This window comes from Astatotilapia calliptera, chromosome 7, assembly GCF_900246225.1.
Source record: "Astatotilapia calliptera chromosome 7, fAstCal1.2, whole genome shotgun sequence".
NCBI lineage: Eukaryota > Metazoa > Chordata > Actinopteri > Cichliformes > Cichlidae > Astatotilapia > Astatotilapia calliptera.
This window is the reverse complement of record NC_039308.1, coordinates 8464406-8486532: the sequence shown is the minus strand read 5'-3', so window position 1 is coordinate 8486532 and position 22127 is coordinate 8464406. Positions and strand designations below refer to the sequence as shown.

General features: G+C 38.0%; 1 protein-coding gene across 1 annotated transcript in view; it reads left to right on the top strand.

Moving 5' to 3' along the window:
* ythdc2 (YTH domain containing 2) overlaps positions 1 to 22127 on the top strand; it is a 41148-nt gene that overhangs the window by 16457 nt on the left and 2564 nt on the right. Inside the window, exons 14-30 of the mRNA XM_026172852.1 lie at positions 669 to 844; positions 1767 to 1863; positions 2252 to 2339; positions 3869 to 3949; positions 4042 to 4124; positions 4257 to 4362; positions 5787 to 5906; positions 5987 to 6259; positions 6595 to 6721; positions 8197 to 8384; positions 9509 to 9698; positions 10632 to 10723; positions 11896 to 12015; positions 12110 to 12264; positions 14607 to 14775; positions 19889 to 20104; positions 20226 to 20411. Coding sequence (XP_026028637.1) covers positions 669 to 844; positions 1767 to 1863; positions 2252 to 2339; positions 3869 to 3949; positions 4042 to 4124; positions 4257 to 4362; positions 5787 to 5906; positions 5987 to 6259; positions 6595 to 6721; positions 8197 to 8384; positions 9509 to 9698; positions 10632 to 10723; positions 11896 to 12015; positions 12110 to 12264; positions 14607 to 14775; positions 19889 to 20104; positions 20226 to 20411 — 2467 coding nt within the window. The remainder of the gene's footprint in view (positions 1 to 668; positions 845 to 1766; positions 1864 to 2251; positions 2340 to 3868; positions 3950 to 4041; positions 4125 to 4256; positions 4363 to 5786; positions 5907 to 5986; positions 6260 to 6594; positions 6722 to 8196; positions 8385 to 9508; positions 9699 to 10631; positions 10724 to 11895; positions 12016 to 12109; positions 12265 to 14606; positions 14776 to 19888; positions 20105 to 20225; positions 20412 to 22127) is intronic.

Sequence of the window (22127 nt, the reverse complement as noted above, 5' to 3'; positions counted from 1 at the left end):
GGGGGGGCTGTAGCTCAGGAGGTAGAGCAGGTCATCTACTGATCGTAAGGTTTGTGGTTCAGTCCCTGGCTCCCCCTAGTCTGCATGTGAAGTATCCTTGGGCAAGATATTAACCCCAAGTTCCTCTCCAATCCATCAGAGCAGGAATGTGTCTGAATTGTAGTTAGCACTTCAAAGCATAGAAACAGTGCTTGGGTGTGATTGGGTGAATGTGGTATGTTGTATAGAGTGCTTTGAGTACTCCAGGAGAGTAGAAAAGCATTATATAAGAATCAGTCCATTTACCATTTAGTGTCAGTCATTATGCAAATTTACTATTTATGAGGTTAGGGGAAACCTGCAGTCAGCTGAGACTGAGTAAGTCACTTGGATGGGTCACTTAATGTTTCTCCCACTGAAAACTCTATGTCCAGATGAACAGAATCAACATTTTGGGATTTTCTTACGTGGCTGATTGAGCATGCATCATGAAGTGTGGGAAGTGTCAGTTTCTGATTATAATTTTTTGAAATGTAATAAATACCAGATACATAAATTAAAAGCTTTTTAGTTGTTCAGATGTTAATTTTATTCATTGTAATTTATGTTTACAACACTTGAGTCTTGTGAAAAACTTTAAGGTTTATGAATTCTTTGTGAAGCAACTGAATATTTTTGTTACTGTGCAGTCCTTTGGGAGAGGTGAGCAACCTCAATGAGTCAGCTCTGGTGCAGTGTGACCCTGAGATGAGCTTAGAAGACCAAGAACTTCTCAGGCTGTACCATCATAGCTTTGATGATCAGTGGGTAGACCTGGAGCTCATCATGAATCTGCTGCACAACATCTGCTCCAATACCAGTGATGGTAAGTATCAGGACGATAAAGCCACCCCTTATATATTTACTTTGGGAGACAGACTCTATTTTGTCCTTTTAAAGGGGTTTTGAGCAATAATTCTCCAGACTTTCTGAAGGTCTTTTTTTCTGTGGACATTGTCTGCTTTTACATTGATTTTAAGTTCACTCATGGCACCTGATGATTTTCAAAGGAAGGGTTTTTGTTTGTCAAGCCATTTAATACTGAACTGTGAACCATTTAATCATAAAAAGGCACATAACACATACTGCAAGAATTTGGCAAAGAACCAATTTTAAATTCTATCCTTAGGTGCTATGTTACTGTCAGCCATGATTTGTTTCCATTTCTTGATATGAGGAAAATGTCAACTGTAAGACACAAAAATAGCATTTTTTTGAATCAACAAAGTTATTTCCAAAGCGCTATTAGCCAAAAATATGGCACATCTCTGCTTAGCGTGCAGGCTGTTCTTAAGGAAACTAGACAAGTGGCAGGCCTAGCAAAACTGTCGGCAGCAGATGAATAGTATCTGAAAATCTGAAAGAGATGTCCTTAAGAAATAGGAAAACATTTAGCAAAGACCTGACACAGGAGCTGAATTCAAGGAGCTCTTGAATTCATGTACTGTTCACTGACACCTCATCAAAAAGGGTCTTAATGAAAGGGTGGCTGCCAAAGTTTTTGGGTGCTAGCCAGTGCAATACTCTTAAGTCTGGTTACAACAGGCTCTGCTGTAACATGAAACAGCATAGAAAGCAATGGGAAATCTGGTAGCACATGAATATCAACATAAAATGCAGATTGGTGTGAACCTGTGATTTATAGCAGTGTCTTAATCTTTTCTAATTCACAATGCCCTTACTTAGTTTAGTATATCTAACAGATATCACCAGCTGTGCTAGAAAGTGAGCCTTTTTTTGGTCTTTAGGTGCCATCCTAATTTTTCTTCCTGGATATGATGAAATAGTGGAACTCAGGGACCGCATTCTCCATGATGATAAGAGATTCTCTGGCCAAAGTGAAAGGTAAAATGGTTTCTGTTGGGATACAGTTCAAAATGTCAAGAAAAACACAATCCAATGATTCTGGTATTATGTTAAGCCCAAAGTTGAAATGAGTTTTTTTTTGTCTTTGTTTTATATAATAACATATTTGATATACCAGTAAAACATTTCAGAAAAGTTGGGGCATGTATCAGGTCACGTTGGAGCACCTTTTTCTAAAAGTCTGTAAGCATTTGGGAATGTAACCACATGGTCAATTTAGTTGCTGATAGGAAATTATGTAATGTAATGTAATGCAAATATGTCCTTAATTTTCATTGCTTAGCTTGTTTCATTATTAAGTTGTGCTGAGAAGACAAAAGCTTGCAGAAAAGTGCATGCTTTCTGATAGAGGTGTGTTGTTTCTTAGGTACCATGTGTTTACTCTACATTCAGACATGCAGACTCAGGATCAGAAAAAAGCCTTAAAGACCTCTCCTCCTGGTGTCAGGAAGATAGTGAGTCACTGGTGTTTCAGATGATGTATAATGGTGTATTGTGTGTGTATGCGTGCATGTGTATGCGAATTAACTCCAAATTAAGTCTGGACCAAATTTTTGGTCCAGACTTAATTTGGAGTTAATTCAAATAGTTTAGCAGAACTGAACTACCGTATTTCCCGGACTACAAAGTGCACCTGAATATTAGCCGCACAAGCTAAAATCAGGGGAAAATCCTGTTTTGTACATACATTAGCCGCACCTGACTAAAAGCCGCAGGTGTTTCAATGTTGACTTATCATATGTAAGAGAATATGCACAAAGGGAATTGTCAGGAAAGAGATGGCTGTTTGGAGACATTAATATTTTATTAATATTTTGAAAAACAAGTTACGGGTACATATTTGCATAACTTTTTAGGTATATGTACAAGTACTGGTAATTACAAGTACGAAACATGTACTGTGCTTCATAAATGAGTAACAAATGTAGTACATAACAATAACCTACAGCACACCAGAAAAATAGATTCGGACTACCTTTTAGGCTCAGGTGCAGTGACACGGCTTCAACAAGAAGAAAAGTCAGTCATTCACCACCATATTCCTGCGCACTAAAACCACCAAAGTCCTCTTCTCCAGTGTCGGAACGAACAGGTTCAGGGTGGCTTCGTCATCCACTCTCAGCTTCTTTCATTCGTTGTCACTTTCAAAACCAAACAAATCCTCGTTGTCAGTGTCAGAGTCAAACACCCTCTGAAGGGCCGTGGCGGTGTCCTCCTCTCCATCATGCAGCAGTCCAGCACTTCGAAATCCGTTGGTGATCATGGATGTTTTCACACTTTTCCACGCTGTCAGAATCCACTGCTGGAGTGCCCTTCCGCCAGGCAACGTAGTGGCGTACAACAGCGGAACAAACAAAACAAATCGTCTTATGATATGACAAAAATCATGGAGAATCCATAGAAAAGCCGCACCTGACTAAAAGCCGCAGGGTTCAAAGCTTGTGCAAAAAGTAGCGGCTTATAGCCCGACAATTACGGTATTTAGGGATTATTACCATTACTGAGCCATTTTGTTGACTGTTTAATTGCATAGGCTGTATTCATACTAACTTTATACAGTGCAGTGCAGCCTTCAGATCTGGTTCATATTTGAATGTTTGGATTAGAACTTTATTCCACAGTAGTACAAAACCCCCAAAACTAACACGAGACATGTTTGACCTATAATAATGAACAAGAAGAATAGGATACTTGGAACAACCAACCTGTGAAGTGTATATATAAAAAAAAAACAACCTCATTCTCCTACCCAGAAGAATGTATCCTAAAGGAAAATGGTATGTCCGACATTAATTTAATTCAGCATTGTCTGCTTTCTTTTATGAAGTTTGGAAGTTTCAACATCATTTCACAAAAGAAGCTGTAATCTAGTGATTTGTGCCATCGCTCAGGAGTATTTTATTCATTTAATATAACGCAAAATGATATTTGAAGGAAATGTGCTTATGAAACTAGATTGTAACTGGTCAGTTTTTCATTTCAGATTCTTTCTACTAACATAGCTGAGACGAGCATCACCATCAATGATGTTGTTTTCGTCATTGATTCTGGAAAGGTCAAAGAGGTACACTAACACTTCAGAAAGTTGGATTTAAATTATGACTCTATGGATTTCATAAAGGTGTTAGTATTTAACTGAAACGTTGCCTGTTGCAGAAGTCTTTTGATACTCTCAGCAATGTGTCCATGCTAAAGACTGTGTGGATCTCAAAAGCCAGTGCTCTGCAAAGGAAAGGAAGGTATTGTAGTGTTCATATTTTTATTATAAGTATCAAAAAAAACTATGCTAAAACTTACATTGTTGGCTTATGGGTTTTACTCTTACAACCAAATACTACTCCATTGCTGTTAAACAAATGACATGTCTACAGAGCTGGGCGCTGCAGGCCAGGGGTTTGCTTCCATCTCTTTAGTCGACTCAGGTTCAACAATATGCTGGAATTCCAAGTTCCACAGCTCCTCCGGATGCCTCTACAGGTAGAAACATACTACATGTTCATGTTTCAAGTCTAAATCTATTCCTGCAGTTGTGCAGGAGTTGGTTGCTGTTCTGCACCTGCAGAATGATATGTAAAATATATATTCCTTTATCAAAGCCTATAGCTATGCTTACAACTTCTGGCTATAGTGCAAAAACATTACTATTAGTTTTATAGCGAACATGCAGAGTCATAACACTTATGTTGAACTGATGGTTATCTACAGAACTGGTAAAAGTACAGACTTTCTGTACTGAAGTAGAGGTACAGATACTTGAGTTAAAAAATACTCTGTTAAAAGTTAAAGTACTGAAGAAACTTCTTTACTCAAGTAAAAGTAAAAAAAGTACAGGTTTTGAAATGTACTCAAACTAAAAAAGCAAAAAGTAGCTCCTTGAGGGACAATTCTATTGTCCATTTTTGTACAGAGGTAACTGAACCTTGTGCTATATTAATATTATAATAAAATAATATTAGTACATAAGAATGCAAATTTTATTTGAATCTAAATTCAAATTCTAAGGAATGTACTCAGCTTGAATCTATTATGTAGGCCACAAGCAGTGAAAGATAATTCTATATTTTCTCCACGCCTGAGCAGTAAAATGAGTACAGTCAGGGATTACAGTGGAATTCAACAGGTGGTGAAACTCTAAGATCTGTGTAGTGGCTCAGCATAGGGAAAGAATCTTTCAATAACTTTCAATAATTTCTAATGTGAGCTCCAGTTGGTTTTCTTAGTTTATGTGCTGTGATCAGCTGACTTGTTGCTCTTTGTGGATTTACACAGCTGAATTCAACAAGATATCAGCAGATGTTTCACAGCTATCCTGGCTGATTTCCATCCCCTACACTGACACTGTACTGTTTATACCATCTTTAAACTAGACAGGATACAGTTGGTTTGAAGTTGGAATTCAGTGAAGGACTCTAAGCATCATCAGTTTAGATGCAAATTCATCTCTGCTACACTTGTGTAACCTAACATTAACCATGAGCACCACTGCCATTGTGCACCAGTTCAACACAGAGCTTTACTGTCAACTCATCACTGCAAACTAACCTATTTATCCTGAATTAACCTACCATTACTAAATGAAAATGCATCTGTATGTGATGTGTTTTTGACATACAAATTCAATATGTGATTAAAATGATGCCATTACACATAAACTTTAAATCTGCAGTTTATCAAGCGCCACTGAGCAGAAAACGCTACTGTGCAATAATAAAGTATTTGTAAAACTTGTATCATGATGGCTACATGATATAAAATTTGACTATGGCTTACTTAAAGAGCAGGATGCTTTATTTCACCTTTTAAAATTCCACATGTAACATAGATGTGTGTTACCTGTGTTACAGTACAGTAGGTTGTTTATCCCAATAATTCTAAACACTAGATCATGTTGTGTGTGTAAGGAACTGTGTCTGCAGACCAAACTGCTGGCTCCCTCCTCCTGTCCAGTAGCTGAATTCTTGGCCAAGGCTCCCCAGCCACCTCCCACACATGCTGTCCGAAACGCTGTGCAAATGCTGAAGGTAATATTTGAAACAATCTGGCAATAAGCCTTTGTGTCCATATTGACTCTCACCACTCTTCTCTTTCTATTCACTTTTAGAAAATAGATGCTATGAACCAGTTTGAAGACCTGACTGATCTGGGCTACCACCTGGCTGATCTACCTGTGGAGCCCAATCTGGGGAAGATGGTGCTGTGTGCTGTTGTTCTTAAGTGTCTGGACCCCATTCTAACCATTGCCTGTACCCTGGCATATCGTGACCCTTTCATTCTTCCCACCCAAAGCTCACAGAAGAGAGCTGCTCTAAGCTGCAGAAAACGCTTCACTTCCAACACCTTTAGTGATCACATGGCCTTACTTAGAGCTTTCCAGGTAGGCAGAAACCCATACGAAGAGTGTTTTAGGTTGAGTGCTTGATTTTAACAATGTTGTAATGATGGGTTTTACGACGCTTGCGTTGATTTATTCCTATCTCCCTTTCAAAAGTAAATCTCATAATTTCTTAACGACACTAAGAAGACAACTTTTAACAGATATCTACCAAAAATGCATGATCAGTGATTTAAAAAATATTGACTCATTAATTGGGATGATCTATAAAAATGTATTTTTATACATGTTTTGGATTACAAATTTGAGGTCAGTCCCTTGTGATTAAAAGTTATTGTTAAACATTTCTCTGACATCTTTGTCTTCTGTGGTGCCAGGCATGGCAAAAGGCTCGCAGTGAAGGTTGGGAGAGAGCCTTCTGTGAGAAGAACTTCTTGTCCCAGGCTACCATGGACATGATACTTGGCATGAGGACACAACTGCTAGGACAACTCCGTGCAATTGGTCAGTTCTACTTTTTTCTGTGATATTCCATACATAACTCACTAAAGGTTAGATTCGCTGACCCCAAACCCTGCTGCTGGCATTATTGGATAAGTCTTAAATGGCCATTTTAAATTCTGCTTTTGCTTTTTGGGTTTTGAAATCATTTGTTATGTTATCAATATATTTTATTTAAACCTATTCTTCTTTGCTTAATTTTATCAAGTCTGATGTCAAATTTCTTTAAATTCCTTTTTACCTTATATTGGTTTTATTATGTTACATTCTGTTGAAGCATGTTTTAGCTCATTTGCATTTAACATGGTTACTTTTTATTGGAACAATAACATGATCACTGTGTGGTGATAGCTCACACCACTGATTGTAGTGCCAATGATTTGAGTCAGTCCTTCAGGTTGCTCTCTAGAAACTGGCTCTCAGTGTTTAGGGCAAAGCCCTAGGTATTTCCTGTCCCTGAGAGCATTGAGCAGGGAAATTCTCAATGTTTCTTTTATTTAATCCTCCTCAGTTTATCATGAAAATCAGATATTTAACATAATTGGGTTGGACAGCATTGTGTGGATTGTAAAAAAAATTATCATTTAAAGTTGTATATCAGTTCACTTAATAGGGCCTCTAATTTACTTGCACGTTGTGTGCCCCCCATTTTTTTTCCTCAATGAGTTTCTTCCTTCACTGCGGTGTGTTTTTCTGTACTGTCCTCTATTTGATAGGCTACTAGAAGTGGCTAAAGTCTTACAATAGGAATTCTGGTGTGTCAGTGCCAGATTAATCAGTGTAAAGTACCAGCATGTAAACGCAAAGTTGATGAAAATGCTTGAATTTGACAGAATATCTGTGAACACTGTAATTTACATAAAGTATTAGATATATCTTATGACTGTTACAGGGATTATTACTACCCAACTCAAAAAATTTAAGTAATGCTTTTTAAACAAGAGTATAGCATCAAGTCAGTTAAACTTATGGAAAATTGATCTGCTCAGTCAAGTAGCACAGGGGGTTAATGAGTGCATGCATACATGCAAGTTGGTGCCAGTTTCAATGCTGTAGGTGTATTTCCTAAAAATCTTGGATAAATTCTAATGTTAGTGACCTCGACCAGATCAGAGGTAAAGTTTTCTGAAAATTTTGTGAAACCAATAACTAAAGAAAAATTTGAAATATCTAAGTGACCTAGGATTTTCAAATCAAATCTCAGATGAGTTTGAATCCTGGTGACCTTGACCTCAAGGTCAGAGGTCAGGTTTTTGGAAAATCGTGTAACTGCGATAACTTGAGTAAACGGTGGTGTAAATTGATACTATAGGTGTATTTACTAGGAGGCTGAGGGGTCGCAATGGCAGCCGCCAGTGTTTTTAAACATTCCTGTGGTTTTTGGCCAAGGTTAAAACTGATTTATACCTTACTATGAAATTTGAATAACAAGGAAGGGTTAGGGATTAGTTAAGGTAAGCAGTCTGTTTGTCCCCCAGGTTTTGTGCGAGCCCGTGGGGGCTGTGACATCCGTGATGTGAATCTAAACTCGGAAAACTGGGCCATGGTGAAGGCAGCCCTGGTAGCTGGCATGTACCCAAATATGGTTAATTTCAACAAAGAGTCTTCCCTGAAGAAGCTTCACTTTCATCCCACATCTGTCCTAAGCCAGTTTCAGTTTAAGGAGGTAGGAGATGCACACACACACACACACGCACACACAGTCTTATGCATACATGCAGTTAGCTTTATGGGTATTTGGAGAATGACCTAAGTTTTGTCATTTTTCCTATGTATACCACCAAAGTGGATTTTATATAACAAAGACAAAATGTTATTCAAGGTGTAAACTTTCAGCCTTAATTCAAGCAGTTTCACAAAAGTATTCTATTAATTGTGAAGTACTTATTCCCATGTTCTCGATTTCCTTTTGATTCTCTTATCGCTTCTTATTGCCTCAACTTTGAGAGTCGCAACAATCTCTAAGCAGCATATTAAAGACATTACATCCATGCATGTTGTTGCATGTTAGACGTATATGTCTCCTCTATTTTGTGATCAGTGTTGGGGTCATTACTCAACAAAGTAATTAGAAGACGTATTACACAGAACACTTTTCTTAAAAGTAATGCAGTACATCACTTAATTACACTCAGTGTGTGCACTCAGTCAGATCATCTATAAGCACTGGTGACCTGATGTTATTGGATGTCCTACATGCCCATGCTAAAACATTCCCTCCACTATGTTTGACAGATGTGATATTCGGAATATGAGCTGTTTCTTACTTTCTCTCCACTTTTCTAATTCTTCTCCTACAAGATAATTTCAAATCTGATGAAAGCCCAGTAGTTAATCTAAAAAGGGATTGCACTCTTTTGGACAGAAACCTCTTGAGGTTTCACCTAGAATATGCTGGAGCTGCTCTGCCATTTGTACAATTATTGCTCTTAATGCTCCTTTTACCTCTCTGATCACTTTGGATTGTATTTTGCACATTTGCTATAGATGTTCGATCAAGCCCTGTTACTTCTCAGTTTTCTAGCACTCGTTTTTTTAATGTTACTTAGTCTCAGCTTTGAGTGCGTGCAGTTGTTCCCTTCCACCTGGGGTACCTAGAACATGTTATTTATTCTCAGCTCATTGGATCCATGTGTCATTGCAGGTGCTTGGGTATCATCTAATTCTTCTTTTACCACACTTGGCTCATTATTTCCGTACTATTTTCCCTCTTACATAACATTTAAAAATGTTTTAAATCAGTGCAAGGAAAGGGTTTTAGTCGTGTGAATGTGTGTTTCTCCTGTTTAGAAGAACCAAACCAGAATGGCCCAGGCCCTTCCCACAGATTGGATGATCTATGACGAGATGAGCCGAGGCCACAGGATGGTCACTGTCCGCTGTTGCACCCTTGTGACTTCTATCACTGTTGCCATATTTGGAGGTTGTTCCAGATTACACAGCTCTGCCCTCCATGAACCTGCTGTACAGAAAACTAATGGTAAGCAAGTCATAATACTACATAGCTCAGCTTGGTAATGTTAATATAAGTTTTGTGTACAATACATGCATAATATGAACAAAAATACTCTGGCCTCAGCACTTAGTTGCACCACTCTTTAACTTTATGTGGTCTCCCACTCTGTGGCTGAATTTCTGAATGCTTCCCACTTTGCAATATTACTTACAGTGCATTGTAGTATATCTAGGTACTTTATTTTATACCTTTGACAAAGAGACTAAAAGCACCTGAATTCAAAGATTAAGATTGTCCACAACGTGCATGTGATTATTGTGCTGACATGCAACATGGGAAAAATATGGCAATGCCTGCTTGTTAGACCTCACTGTTTACTGACAACAATATATCTTAATTATTGGCTAAACTAATCACTTCTGGATACTTAGAACAGAAACACAACAGAAAAGCTGACCAATGAACACAACAACAAATAAACACAATAAGAAAGGAAATTATGAGTTATTCTTATATGAGCAGAGTCAAAAGCAAAGTATTTAAAGAAAAATTATCTTGAGTCAGGCCATAAAATTACGGACAAGAAGACTTAAGAAGCCAATAAGCACACATAACTTTTAATGAAATGGATGATTCGAAAACAAACCAGCCCAATAACGAACCAAAAAAAATTGCATACATCTTCAGAGACTATTACAAGGAACGATACTCTCAATCATTCATTTCAAGCGCTTTAGTTTCACTTTGAGATAGGTCATGGTTCAGGTTCTTGGGTTATTCTTTCACGACCTGACTCCTGAGTTGAATTTCCTAGAGACATGGTCTTCTTGACCATTGTTAATTTAAAAAAACAAAAAAACCTAAAATGTAGACACATTAAATCTTTTAAATGCCACATTTTATAAGCCCACACTGTGCAGAATCACAGAGTCAATGTCTTAATTTTCTTTCTTTTAGAAAATCCACTGGATGACATCAGTGACAGTGAGACAGAGGATCTATCCGAGATAAGGATAGATGACTGGCTCGGCTTTGAAATGGACAGAGAGGTGGGAACAAAGGGAACATTGCTTCCAATGCCAACTTTTTACCTTTTGGAGTCCTTTGTTATTTTCCCTATATGAAAACATCTGGGCTGTTGTCTGCCAGTGATTAAAAATCCTCTTGTTTAATCTCATAAATCATAATAAGGAGGAGGATTTTAATTGCTTTGCATTTCTCAGTCACTTTGTAAATAATTGAATTCCAAAATCTACTCAAGTTAAACCCTTTGTGAAGATGGTTCTCAGTGTCCTGAGTCATTTAGTTCTTTTTGGCCAATTACACTTAATGACTAAATTAAAGTAATAGTCTAGAGAAGACCCTCATCATGCCTTATTAGAGATATTACCTCCTTCCATCCTATTTGAGACTCCAACTAGCATTGGTCTATGGTTGCCATCTATGATTAACAGTTCTCTGAGGCAAGGCCGTGGTTTACACATTAAGTTGGCAAACTAATAAATTATTCCCTCCGAGACACAAATCCCTTTGGATATTGCATTAGGAAACCTATCTGGCGTAAAATTGCCAACTCTGCTTCTTTTTGTTCAGCTGCCAAGTCCAGTGTTTGAAATGGCGGTGTAGTGTTTTATTCCTCTCTGGGCCTTTACATGTAAAATCTCATTCCTGTTTCTTTCATTTAATGAACAGTTCTAAGCTGTGACATGTGGTCTTCGTGGCTGTATTTGTTTACATGCATACAAAGACAGTTGCCAGACTATTTATCCCAGCTTCTTACTAAACATACTGCTGCTTGCAGTCTTTGATCAAAGGCTCAGAATGTAGTTTAGCAGACGGAGCATTTCAGTTGGTGGCACAAAGGCTTTAGAACAGCCTTCCACTCTACCTACTTATAAATGACTCTGTGGGTTATTTTAACAAGCAGCTAAAACTGTTTTGTTTAACCAGATTTTTTATTGATGAAACTGTTTTTAAATTACCAGCTAACTTTATTCTGTCTTAAATTAATTTTGTATTTCTGTTGTGGCACTTTATATTCTTATTTTATCCTGTTTTGTTCCCAAGCACTGACTGCTTGTCTATAAAAGAGCTTTATACATTTTATTTACTTTGTAATTATGTTTTCTATATTCTCTGGTGTTGTTTGAATTTTGTCACATTAATATTTTGGTATAAACTATTACATACATTTCTGAATAAAGTTGTATCTTGTGGTCAGGCTGCAGGATTGCTGTCTGAACTGAGGCAGAAGTGGCAAAGCCTATTTATCAAGAGGATCCGTTGTCCTTCAAAGCCCTGGTCACAACAGGATGAGGCTGTCATTCAGACTCTGGTTTCTGTATGTCTTATTCTTCTGCTTTCCATTTACGTTTCACTTATTTGGATACACTATATTTTCTCAGTGACTGCCATTTTTAACTAACTTTCCTCAGGTGCTTGGAGCAGAGGAGCAGGCAGCAGGCCTGCAGCAGCCCACTGGCATTGGTCAGCGGCCTAGGCCCATGCCATTAGAAGAAGGAACAAGGACCTCTGTGAAAAACCCCAAAAATACTCCCCGACTTCCCACCACCTCCACCACCAATGAAAGGTTAGAGTTCAATAGCTTTTACACCGCAGTGTAATTAATGCTATTGTTGTTATTATGTCCTGTCAATCCGAAATCAATCAAAAGGACAAAAGAGTAGATATCGACAGTAGATATGTTATTATTTTGCCATCTCGATAACAGCTGATATATTAAGAAACTAAATATTTTATTCAAGAATTCAAGGGGAAATGTTTTTTACTTTCTAGTTAAAAAGGAATAAATCAAATGGTAAAGATTTCCACAATTTAGACTTTTTGAAAGCAGGATATTTTATTAAAGCGATTTAGCAGGAGCAAAGGAAAAGCTGAATCAAATAATAATAAAAACAAAACAAGAATCAAATCACTGTAATTCTACTGTGTGGTTGTGGATTTGAGATTTTAGTTAATATTAACATGTATACTATGTAGCCAAAAGTATTCACTCGCTCATATCATTGATTTCAGATGTTCTGGTTACTTCCATGGCCACAGGTGTATAAAATCAAGCACCTAAATGTTCCACATTCAACCATTAGATTACAGAGTGGATCAGCGGATGCTGAGGTGCATAGTGTCTCAGCAGCCGCTTTTTATATACAAAGCTTATAGTGTTCCCAAGTACTCAGTGAGTCCCCTTCTGGGTGCATGACATACCCATATGGAAAAGATATAGATATATATATATATATATATATAGATAGATAGATATAGATATATTATATCTTATAAAGTTTGTATCTGTCTTGTGTGAAATTTGTATGAAAAGCATATAAGAGTGAAAACAGATATAAGATCCCTTGAAAAATTATATAATGAAACTTGTATGTTTTGGATACTTACTAAAACAATATATGAAAGTAATGCGAAAGTGGCCACTTTCATGAGTAATCACATATAAGTTTTTACTATTTCTTTTCCATATGGGATATGTCTGTACAATAGTTTATACTCCTTCCATACTTTTGCGAGCATGTCTGCGATCCATGCAACCACTGCGTTGTTAAAATACTCCCCAGCAACCATGTGAAACTCACCAATCCCCTCTTTCTAATTGTACATGTTTCAATTGTTACCAGTGAAATGATGCAGACTGTAAAAAATTTGAAATCATAGGCTACGTTCACTGCAGGTCTTAATGCTCAATTCCAATTTTTTGATCAAATCCAATTTTTTTTTTTTTTTTTTTTTTTTGTCTGCTTGTTCACACTACAAATAAATGTTGGAGTCAAATTTTTAAATGTTGTCATTGTGTTTCTTAAATTTGTAAGTCTTAGTTCAAACTGTAGGATCAAAGACATTCCTTTGTCTCTGACCACCTCCCCAGCTACTCAGGTGCTGGGGGAGGCTTTATTAGGCACATCCTATCTGAAAGATCTGTTTCTTGTGTGGTAAGCTTCCTGCTTTTATGACCCTGCGAGGAGGCCGGCTTGATGAACAAGTTGGGTTGGAGACAGGTGAGGAGCGTTGAGCTCCAAGAGCCTGGTTCCAACCAAGCCTTCCCTTGCTAGCAAGTAAAAGATGTTTGTCTTGTTTTTGTCGTTAACAAGATAGCTCTACCTCTGTTGTATGTAACGAGAAGTTTCTAAACTAGCCTGGCCTGTGGAAGTGCAGACCCAACATAAAATGTGACAGCAAACGCGCTCTAGTGTGAACCCTCAAAGCGGCCCGCATGCGCAAAAGAAGATGTCACACAAAACGCGCTCTGTTTAGACCCAGTCCAAACAGTATTGTTTGACTGATGGCCCTTAATATAAAGACTTGTTTTGGACTTTGTTTCCCAATTTTGCTTTAAGTTATAAAGTTATTTTGTTATTTACATATGGCCTAATAATGATCCTTATTGCTGTTTTAGAGAGGAGCAGTGCTTCAAAGGATAGTTGGAAATTTCTGTCAGAATCTGCAGATTATACAGTACAAATAAAATGTTCACGTTTCTCCAACGTTGTCTTCCCAACAGTTTCACTAACATCTACACGGGATGGCCAGGAAGCTTTCACGATGTCTTCGAGCGCTTCTCCAGCGCTGATAATTGCCGTCCGTCTTGTGTCAGTGAAGTAAAAGACAGATTTAATGCGACATGACCATTCAAACAGCAGTCATTTTCTAAAACATTAGATATGTGTTGGATTTAGTACCACATACGAAAGTGACCCAGGTCGGATTTGAAAATATCGGATTTGTGCTGTTCACACTGTCATACCATGATCGGATATGGGTCGCATAGGGTCAAAAAAGTCAGATTTGATGCGCTTTCGCCTGCAGTGTAGCCACATTATTCTTTTCGATACACCTTTTATATGTTAGTCACAGTGAGTAACATAGTTGGTCATACTGTTCCACCATTTAATCATTTTCTTTTAGGTTTTGTCTAACAACAGCTTCAGACCTACATCAAATTCAACCCCACGGCCAAGATGAGCCCTCCCTGTCCAGATATCAGTTCTCTGATCATCCGTCTTCCAGTATTTCTTCCTGCTCTGCGACGTTGGACTGTCAGTCAGATACCGTTGATCATTTCTTCTCAAGAAAGGTATGAACAGTCTGCCAAGCAGTGTTTATTTCTACACATCATGTTTTCCTAACACCTTTCAAACTCTACTGATGGATACCCAATGCATATCCTAGACCAGGGGTGTCAAACTCATTTTACATTGATCTTAAGCTGGCTAGACCAGTGAAACTTCCCTACTACTATTTAACTGTTCATGATGAAGTGAAAGAAATAGGTCAGCACAACTCTTTGGACTTAAATTGTAAGAAATAAATGTGTAAAATTACAGAAAAAGTTTTGTAATAAGTGTGTCAAGAACCGTAGTTCTAACACGCAAGCTGGACCCAGAAGCAAACACAATACGCGGGAATGCACGCAAATTAACTTTATTTCTTAACTAAAGGTGACCCGGAATAACCAAAGGGAACACGCTGTTTTAATGTTAGAACAGAAGAGACCGGGAGATAAATGATTTGGGGATGCTGCAATCAGGACCGTGGGAGGCTGCAACAGTAAGGGGAGAGAGTTACTGGAGAGATAACGGCATACAACAGGGGTAGAACTATTTATCTTACAATCGGGGTCGGACCGTGGGAACCGGAGGGAGGGGTGAGTGTCCGCGGGAGAGGATTCCAGGAAGACGGAGAGGATGATAGGCGGTTTTTCTGAACTCCAGGAGGACAGGCAGGTGAAGGCTTGAACGCGGCGGACAATAACCTGAGCAAACAGTGACAGGATTAACACAGTTCATAGAAACCAGAAATTCCACATCAACCGTAGTTACCACTGAATGGTGACTGATGGACTGGCGTGGCCACCTGGGCATCCCAATCGCTCCTCAGACACCGAGCCGCGGACCAAGACAAAGTGAAAAACAGCTACTCTTCTGTTTTTCACAAAGTCACAGAGTATTTATTAGAGACATAGCTAAGCATTTAGCAATTTGGCATAATTTGTGAAAGCTGAAATTTCTTCGGTATTAAGTAGCAAAAATTTGGCTTTTTTGTTAGAAGTAATTTTTGGGCTAAAGAAAAAGTGGCTGACCAAACTTTATTGAACCAGCAGCAAAAAGAAGTTTTGTGTACAGTGCTGTCAGAGTGACGAAACCTGCAGAATCTGCGAGATTTCTGCTTTCAGCTCCTGACAGTATGTCCATATCTATTTGTGGACTCTATGTACCTTCTTGTTAATTGTTTGCTGTTTTAGCTGTTTGGTGGTTGTTGAAATGACTCTTTGAGCATCTGGCGGTACATCTTGCTAAACCAGATGTTCTGCCCCTGTACCGGAGGTGTTGGGGTTCAACAGTTTAATTGTTTATTGCTTTATTACTTTGTGTAGTATGAATGGCCACAAGGGAGGTTTTTATCTGTAGAAAAACCTGGTAAACTTATGAAAATACAGCTAAAAGTCCAACATTTCTGCTTGTGCTTGTTTGTGGTGAGCAGCAGATCAAACAAGTTAAGAGGTATAAATAGCTTGAACCACATTTAAGCCCGTGAGACTCATTTAGACACTCACGACACCGAGCCATGGCTCTGTGCTACATGCACACATTTCTGTGCCTTATATGCCTTATATGCATCTGCTACTACTAGACAAAACACACAAGTTTTAAGGTACAAGTTTGAATCTTTTCATCCTCCACAATTCTACACTCAGCTTTCCAGATGCTGCTTATTCACATTTTTGCTCCTTCCTTCACTTTTTTTCCAACATGCTTAATTAAAATCCGGCTACCCAACTTTCTGTATACCTGGCCTGTACCACTACACTTGCTGTCTTTTTTGGCTCCGACGTACTGACGGGCCATTAATGACTGAATATGAAATTATCTTGTGGGCTTGATATAATTGTATCGCAGGCCGGATGTGGGACGTACATTTGACACCCCTGTCCTAGACTTTAAAAGTCTACTTTTGTAATTCTCTGTTCATAAAATGTATTTAAGATCTCCATTAGTGTACTTTTTTTTTTATCTTGAATTCACAAACTGACGAGTTTTGGGTTTTTTTGTTTTGTTATTTCTTTGCAGTCATTTCTCTTGTCAGTCATGTTCTATTCTATTCTTCAGTTTTCCAAGATTTAAATATTAGAGATGGACCGATCCGATATTACGTATCGGTATCGGTCCGATACTGACCTAAATTACTGGATCGGATATCGGAGAAAAATAAAAAATGTAATCCGATCCATTAAATATCACGAAAGCACCTCACAAAACTTGCAACACGCCGTAACTCACCTCAGAACGTTAGCACGTCAGAGCAGTATGCATCACGTGATAGAGCGGCTGTGGCATGCGGGACCTGTCGGTGGTCTGGATTAGAGATGGCACGATACCACTTTTTTATGTCCGATACCGATATCATAAATTTGGATATCTGCCGATACCGATATGAATCCGATATAGTGTTTTTTAATCAACAAAACTGTTTTTTAAATATCTTGCTGCATTTTGTATAAGTTCATACTCAAGTTTAAAACAACAACTACACTAAAGCTATTCTGTTATACCTGTATGCAAAAAAAAAAAAATTTCATAGTTCAGCAATACTGATCAATCTAATAAACTTAAACCTACACCATCCTCCCTATTCTGGTATTTTAAAGAGTACTTAGCATAAATATTAAGCAACCTAACTAATAGGGTTCCAACTCCCAGCAACAACAAAAATAAAAAAATTAAAAATAGGGAACCACCCCTCACGCTCCACCTCATGATGCTTAATCGACGTAATCAACCTTAATTTGATGCAGTGTGAAAAAAAATGCACAGAAATCAATTATTTTTCAAGAAATATTAAATAGATTCAACATCTTTCTTCAACAAAATTGCAGACTGCACAGATGGTACCTTCCCAAAGGGAAAAAGTACTATAGCTTACTAGGGTATATATATTAGACTTAATAGTTACTATATACAGTAATTGACTTCTATTCATTTTACATCAAATTAAAACTTTGGGTGTCAGATAATTATTTATTAAAAGCTAGACATTTTAAATGAGAATAAGAAAGAAAAGTATGTCTTTGTGCCCCCTTTTCCCTGTTAATGCCCTATCGGCCCCCCTGGCGAAACTTTGCTAGATCCGCCCCTGCACAGTTACCAGCGTCAGCTACGTAGAAAAAGATCCTGGAGTAGAAAGTAGAGATGGACCGATCCGATATTACGTATCGGTATCGGTCCGATACTGACCTAAATTACTGGATCGGATATCGGAGAAAAATAAAAAATGTAATCCGATCCATTAAATATCACGAAAGCACCTCACAAAACTTGCAACACGCTGTAACTCACCTCAGAACGTTAGCACGTCAGAGCAGTATGCATCACGTGATAGAGCGGCTGTGGCATGCGGGACCTGTCGGTGGTCTGGATAGCATTTGGAGCTTCGCTAGCAACCCAGCATTTCATCTCCGACAAAGTTATCCCCGAGAGAAGTAAAGCAAGTGTGTAAGTCCATCTCTGAATGTAAAGCATTCCTGCGTTAAGCTTAACAAGCGATATATGGAGCGACTGCCTCTCCTGCTGCTACTTCAATCATGAAACTGCTTAACGATCAGCTGATCGGCTTTTCTGTCGCGAGTCCGTCTCTCTAGTTTGTTTTTGGCCCACTTTGCACCAGAAAGAGTAAACCAGCGGCTGAACAACAGCAGCACGTTTAAGCTTGATCAGCTATTGTTAGAATGTATTTAATATTACTTTCTACTCCAGGATCTTTTTCTACGTAGCTGACAGCTGGTAACTGTGCAGGGGCGGATCTAGCAAAGTTTAGCCAGGGGGGCCGATAGGGCATTAACAGGGAAAAGGGGGCACAAAGACATACTTTTCTTTCTTATTCTCATTTAAAATGTCTAGCTTTTAATAAATAATTATCTGACACCCAAAGTTTTAATTTGATGTAAAATGAATAGAAGTCAATTACTGTATATAGTAACTATTAAGTCTAATATATATACCCTAGTAAGCTATAGTACTTTTTCCTTTGGGAAGGTACCATCTGTGCAGTCTGCAATTTTGTTGAAGAAAGATGTTGAATCTATTTAATATTTCTTGAAAAATAATTGATTTCTGTGCATTTTTTTTCACACTGCATCAAATTAAGGTTGATTACGTCGATTAAGCATCATGAGGTGGAGCGTGAGGGGTGGTTACCTATTTTTTTATTTTTTTATTTTTGTTGTTGCTGGGAGTTGGAACCCTATTAGTTAGGTTGCTTAATATTTATGCTAAGTACTCTTTAAAATACCAGAATAGGGAGGATGGTGTAGGTTTAAGTTTATTAGATTGATCAGTATTGCTGAACTATGAAATCTTTTTTTTTGCATACAGGTATAACAGAATAGCTTTAGTGTAGTTGTTGTTTTAAACTTGAGTATGAACTTATACAAAATGCAGCAAGATATTTAAAAAAACAGTTTTGTTGATTAAAAAACACTATATCGGATTCATATCGGTATCGGCAGATATCCAAATTTATGATATCGGTATCGGTATCGGACATAAAAAAGTGGTATCGTGCCATCTCTATTAAATATTACTACAAGATACTCTGTAATAAACTGACAGAAACCTTTAAGGTTGGGTGATATGTAAAAATTTTCAAACCAACAATTGTCAGTCCAATAAGCATTAATAGACTTTTCCATGGGCTGATCAATGTAATCATGCATGGACTGATTTGCTCATTTAGAATCTGTATGTTTTGTTTGGAGGGAATATTTTACCTTCTTGTTTGTTTCAGTATTAATATAGCTACTTTTTGGATCATTTATTTATTTATGTATGTATTTATTTTTTTTATTTGAGATGTATTTGAGACTCCTATGTTTTCGTTTTTCATCTTATTTAATATCTTAGACAATCTTAGTCCGGTTCTTTTGTGTTGCCAGTAACAAATATTTCAACTCAGTTCAGTATGTTAACAACTTTAAAATAATTTTTCAGTACAGTGCATCTGATATGATTTGGAAACACACACAGAGCACAAACAAAATGAACTAATGAGTCTCTAAGTGTCTGCTTCCTTTTGGGGGTTTTTTTAAACACAAACAGGTGAGCTTGGCGCACGTTACAGTCATACTAACTAAATGATGGGTTATTGAGGTTGGATGGTAATGCTTGCTAATGTTTCTCTCTCCACTTTTGCAGCAGGTTGTGAAGCCTGTGTGCACTCAGCTGGCCTGCCATCAGACATTAGTCCGATACTTTATTATGAAAAGCAGCAACATCAGGAACTTGGAAATTTCTCAGCAAAAAGGCATCTGGTCTACTACACCAAGTAATGAGACCAAACTCACCAAGGCCTTTTTGGAGAATAGCGCCATCATCCTTATCTTCTCTGTTCAGGGCTCTGGACACTTCCAGGTGACACTCTGTATGCATGATCATGTGTGCCAGAGTCATGATGCTGACTGTGAAATTGCAACAGTAAAAAGAAAATCGGTTTTGAAAGACCAAACTTGTGTTTTTGTTTTCTTTTTCACAGGGCTATGCTCGCATGACGTCTGTCGTCAGTCAGGAGGAGAGCTGTCATGACTGGGGCCTCATGGAACTAGGAGGGGCTTTCAGTGTAGAATGGATACACAAAGAAAATATTCCCTTCCAGTGCACCCAGCATATCCTCAACCCATGGAATGACAACAAGAAGGTCCAGATTAGCAGGGATGGGCAGGTACATATACAGGGTGCATCACAGCACAGAAGCTCTTTCACATATTGGTACAAGCAGTTAATGTGACTGCCAGCACGAATGGTAGTGGCATACTGCTCCAGCAGAGAATGCAGTGAACAGTTAATAAACGGATCATTTGCAAACACTAAATTAGAACTAAACACAAACTCCAAAAAGTTTTAATGTTGTGTAAAATGTGAATAAAATCTGATCTCATTAAACAATTTTTGTATCCACAAAAAACACAGAAAGCATACCGAATGCTTAAACTGAGCAAATATCCCCTTTTAAAGATGAAAAAGGTGATGGTAGCAACACTTCTCAGAAAACTTGGGACATAGCCATGTTTCCTACTGTGTGCTATCCCCTCTTTTAACACCCATTAAAACTTGCAGATCTTTTGGGAGAGAACTCTAGTCCCCTTCTTGTCTAATAGAGGATCTTAGCTTTTCAGCAGTTGTGGTCCTTTCTATATACAGTTTTATGATGCACCAAATATTTTACGTTGGTTAAAAGAGACGGTGGTGGCGTTTTTGTATCATATTTACATATAGCCTCCGGCTTCTTCTTTGTATCAGAGAACTTGAACTTGATTTGTGGATGGCATGGTGAAATGCATTTATAGATGGTGATTTGTGGTAGTGTTCCTGATCCCATGCAGTTATTTCCATGATAGAATCATGCCAGTTTTCTAAAAGTAGCTGTAGATAATATTACATCTGTGAGATGATTATTGGTAATTTTTTCTCTAATGATAAAAATTTTATTTGTGAAGAAGTTCATGAAGTCATTACTAGTTAACGTTAAAGGGATGGTTGGCTCAATAGAGCTCTGACTTTGTCAGCCTGGCTACAGTGCTGAAGAGAAATCTGGGGTTGTTCTAATTTTCTTCAATCAGTGATGAATAGTAAGATGTTCTGGCTTTGCAGAGGGCTTTTTTTATAAAGCAACAAACTATTTCTCCAGGCTAAATGATGATCTTCTAAATTTGTGACACGCCATTTCCTCTCCAGATTACGAGTCATCTGCTTTAGGCTACGTGTTTGAGAATTATACCACAGAATCAGGTACTTCTTATTTGAGGCCTTATGTTTTCACCAGAGCTACAGTATCCAGAGTCATACATAGTGAGGAGGTAAAATTATTAACAAGATAATCGACCTCTGTTGGAGTAGCATTCAGGTAGCTGCTCTGCTCTGTGTTGGTACAGGGCATTGAAGATGATAACAGTGGGTGGATTATATTCATTCTAGTTCTTGATGGGGTTGAGGTTAGTAGGTTAGTACTTCCAATACCAAACGTATGAATTTGACCTTCAGCACCGGGCCACAGTGTTGTTGGAATAAAAAAGGCAAAGCGCCAAGCCAAGCCCATGATAAATCTGTGCTTTCATATTTATCCCAAATCCTGACCCTATTATAAAACTTTCTTCCCCAGAAAAAATGGATACTGGATATACTGGAAAAAAATTTTTTTTTGTCTTTTTCAGACCATTCTCTGCAAACCCTAGAGAAATCCCAGTAGATGAGCAGTTTTTGAAATACTGTTATGCATATTATTATTGACAGTTTTGTAGACTGTGGTCAATAAGGCAGAGAGAAAGACTCGCTCTCTGAGTTTGTTTCAGGCTTTGGTCTTGGTTGTGGTCACAGTGGAAAATCCGGATTCACACAGATATGTAGTTGTGAATGGGAGGAATTTCACAGCTCTCAGTGC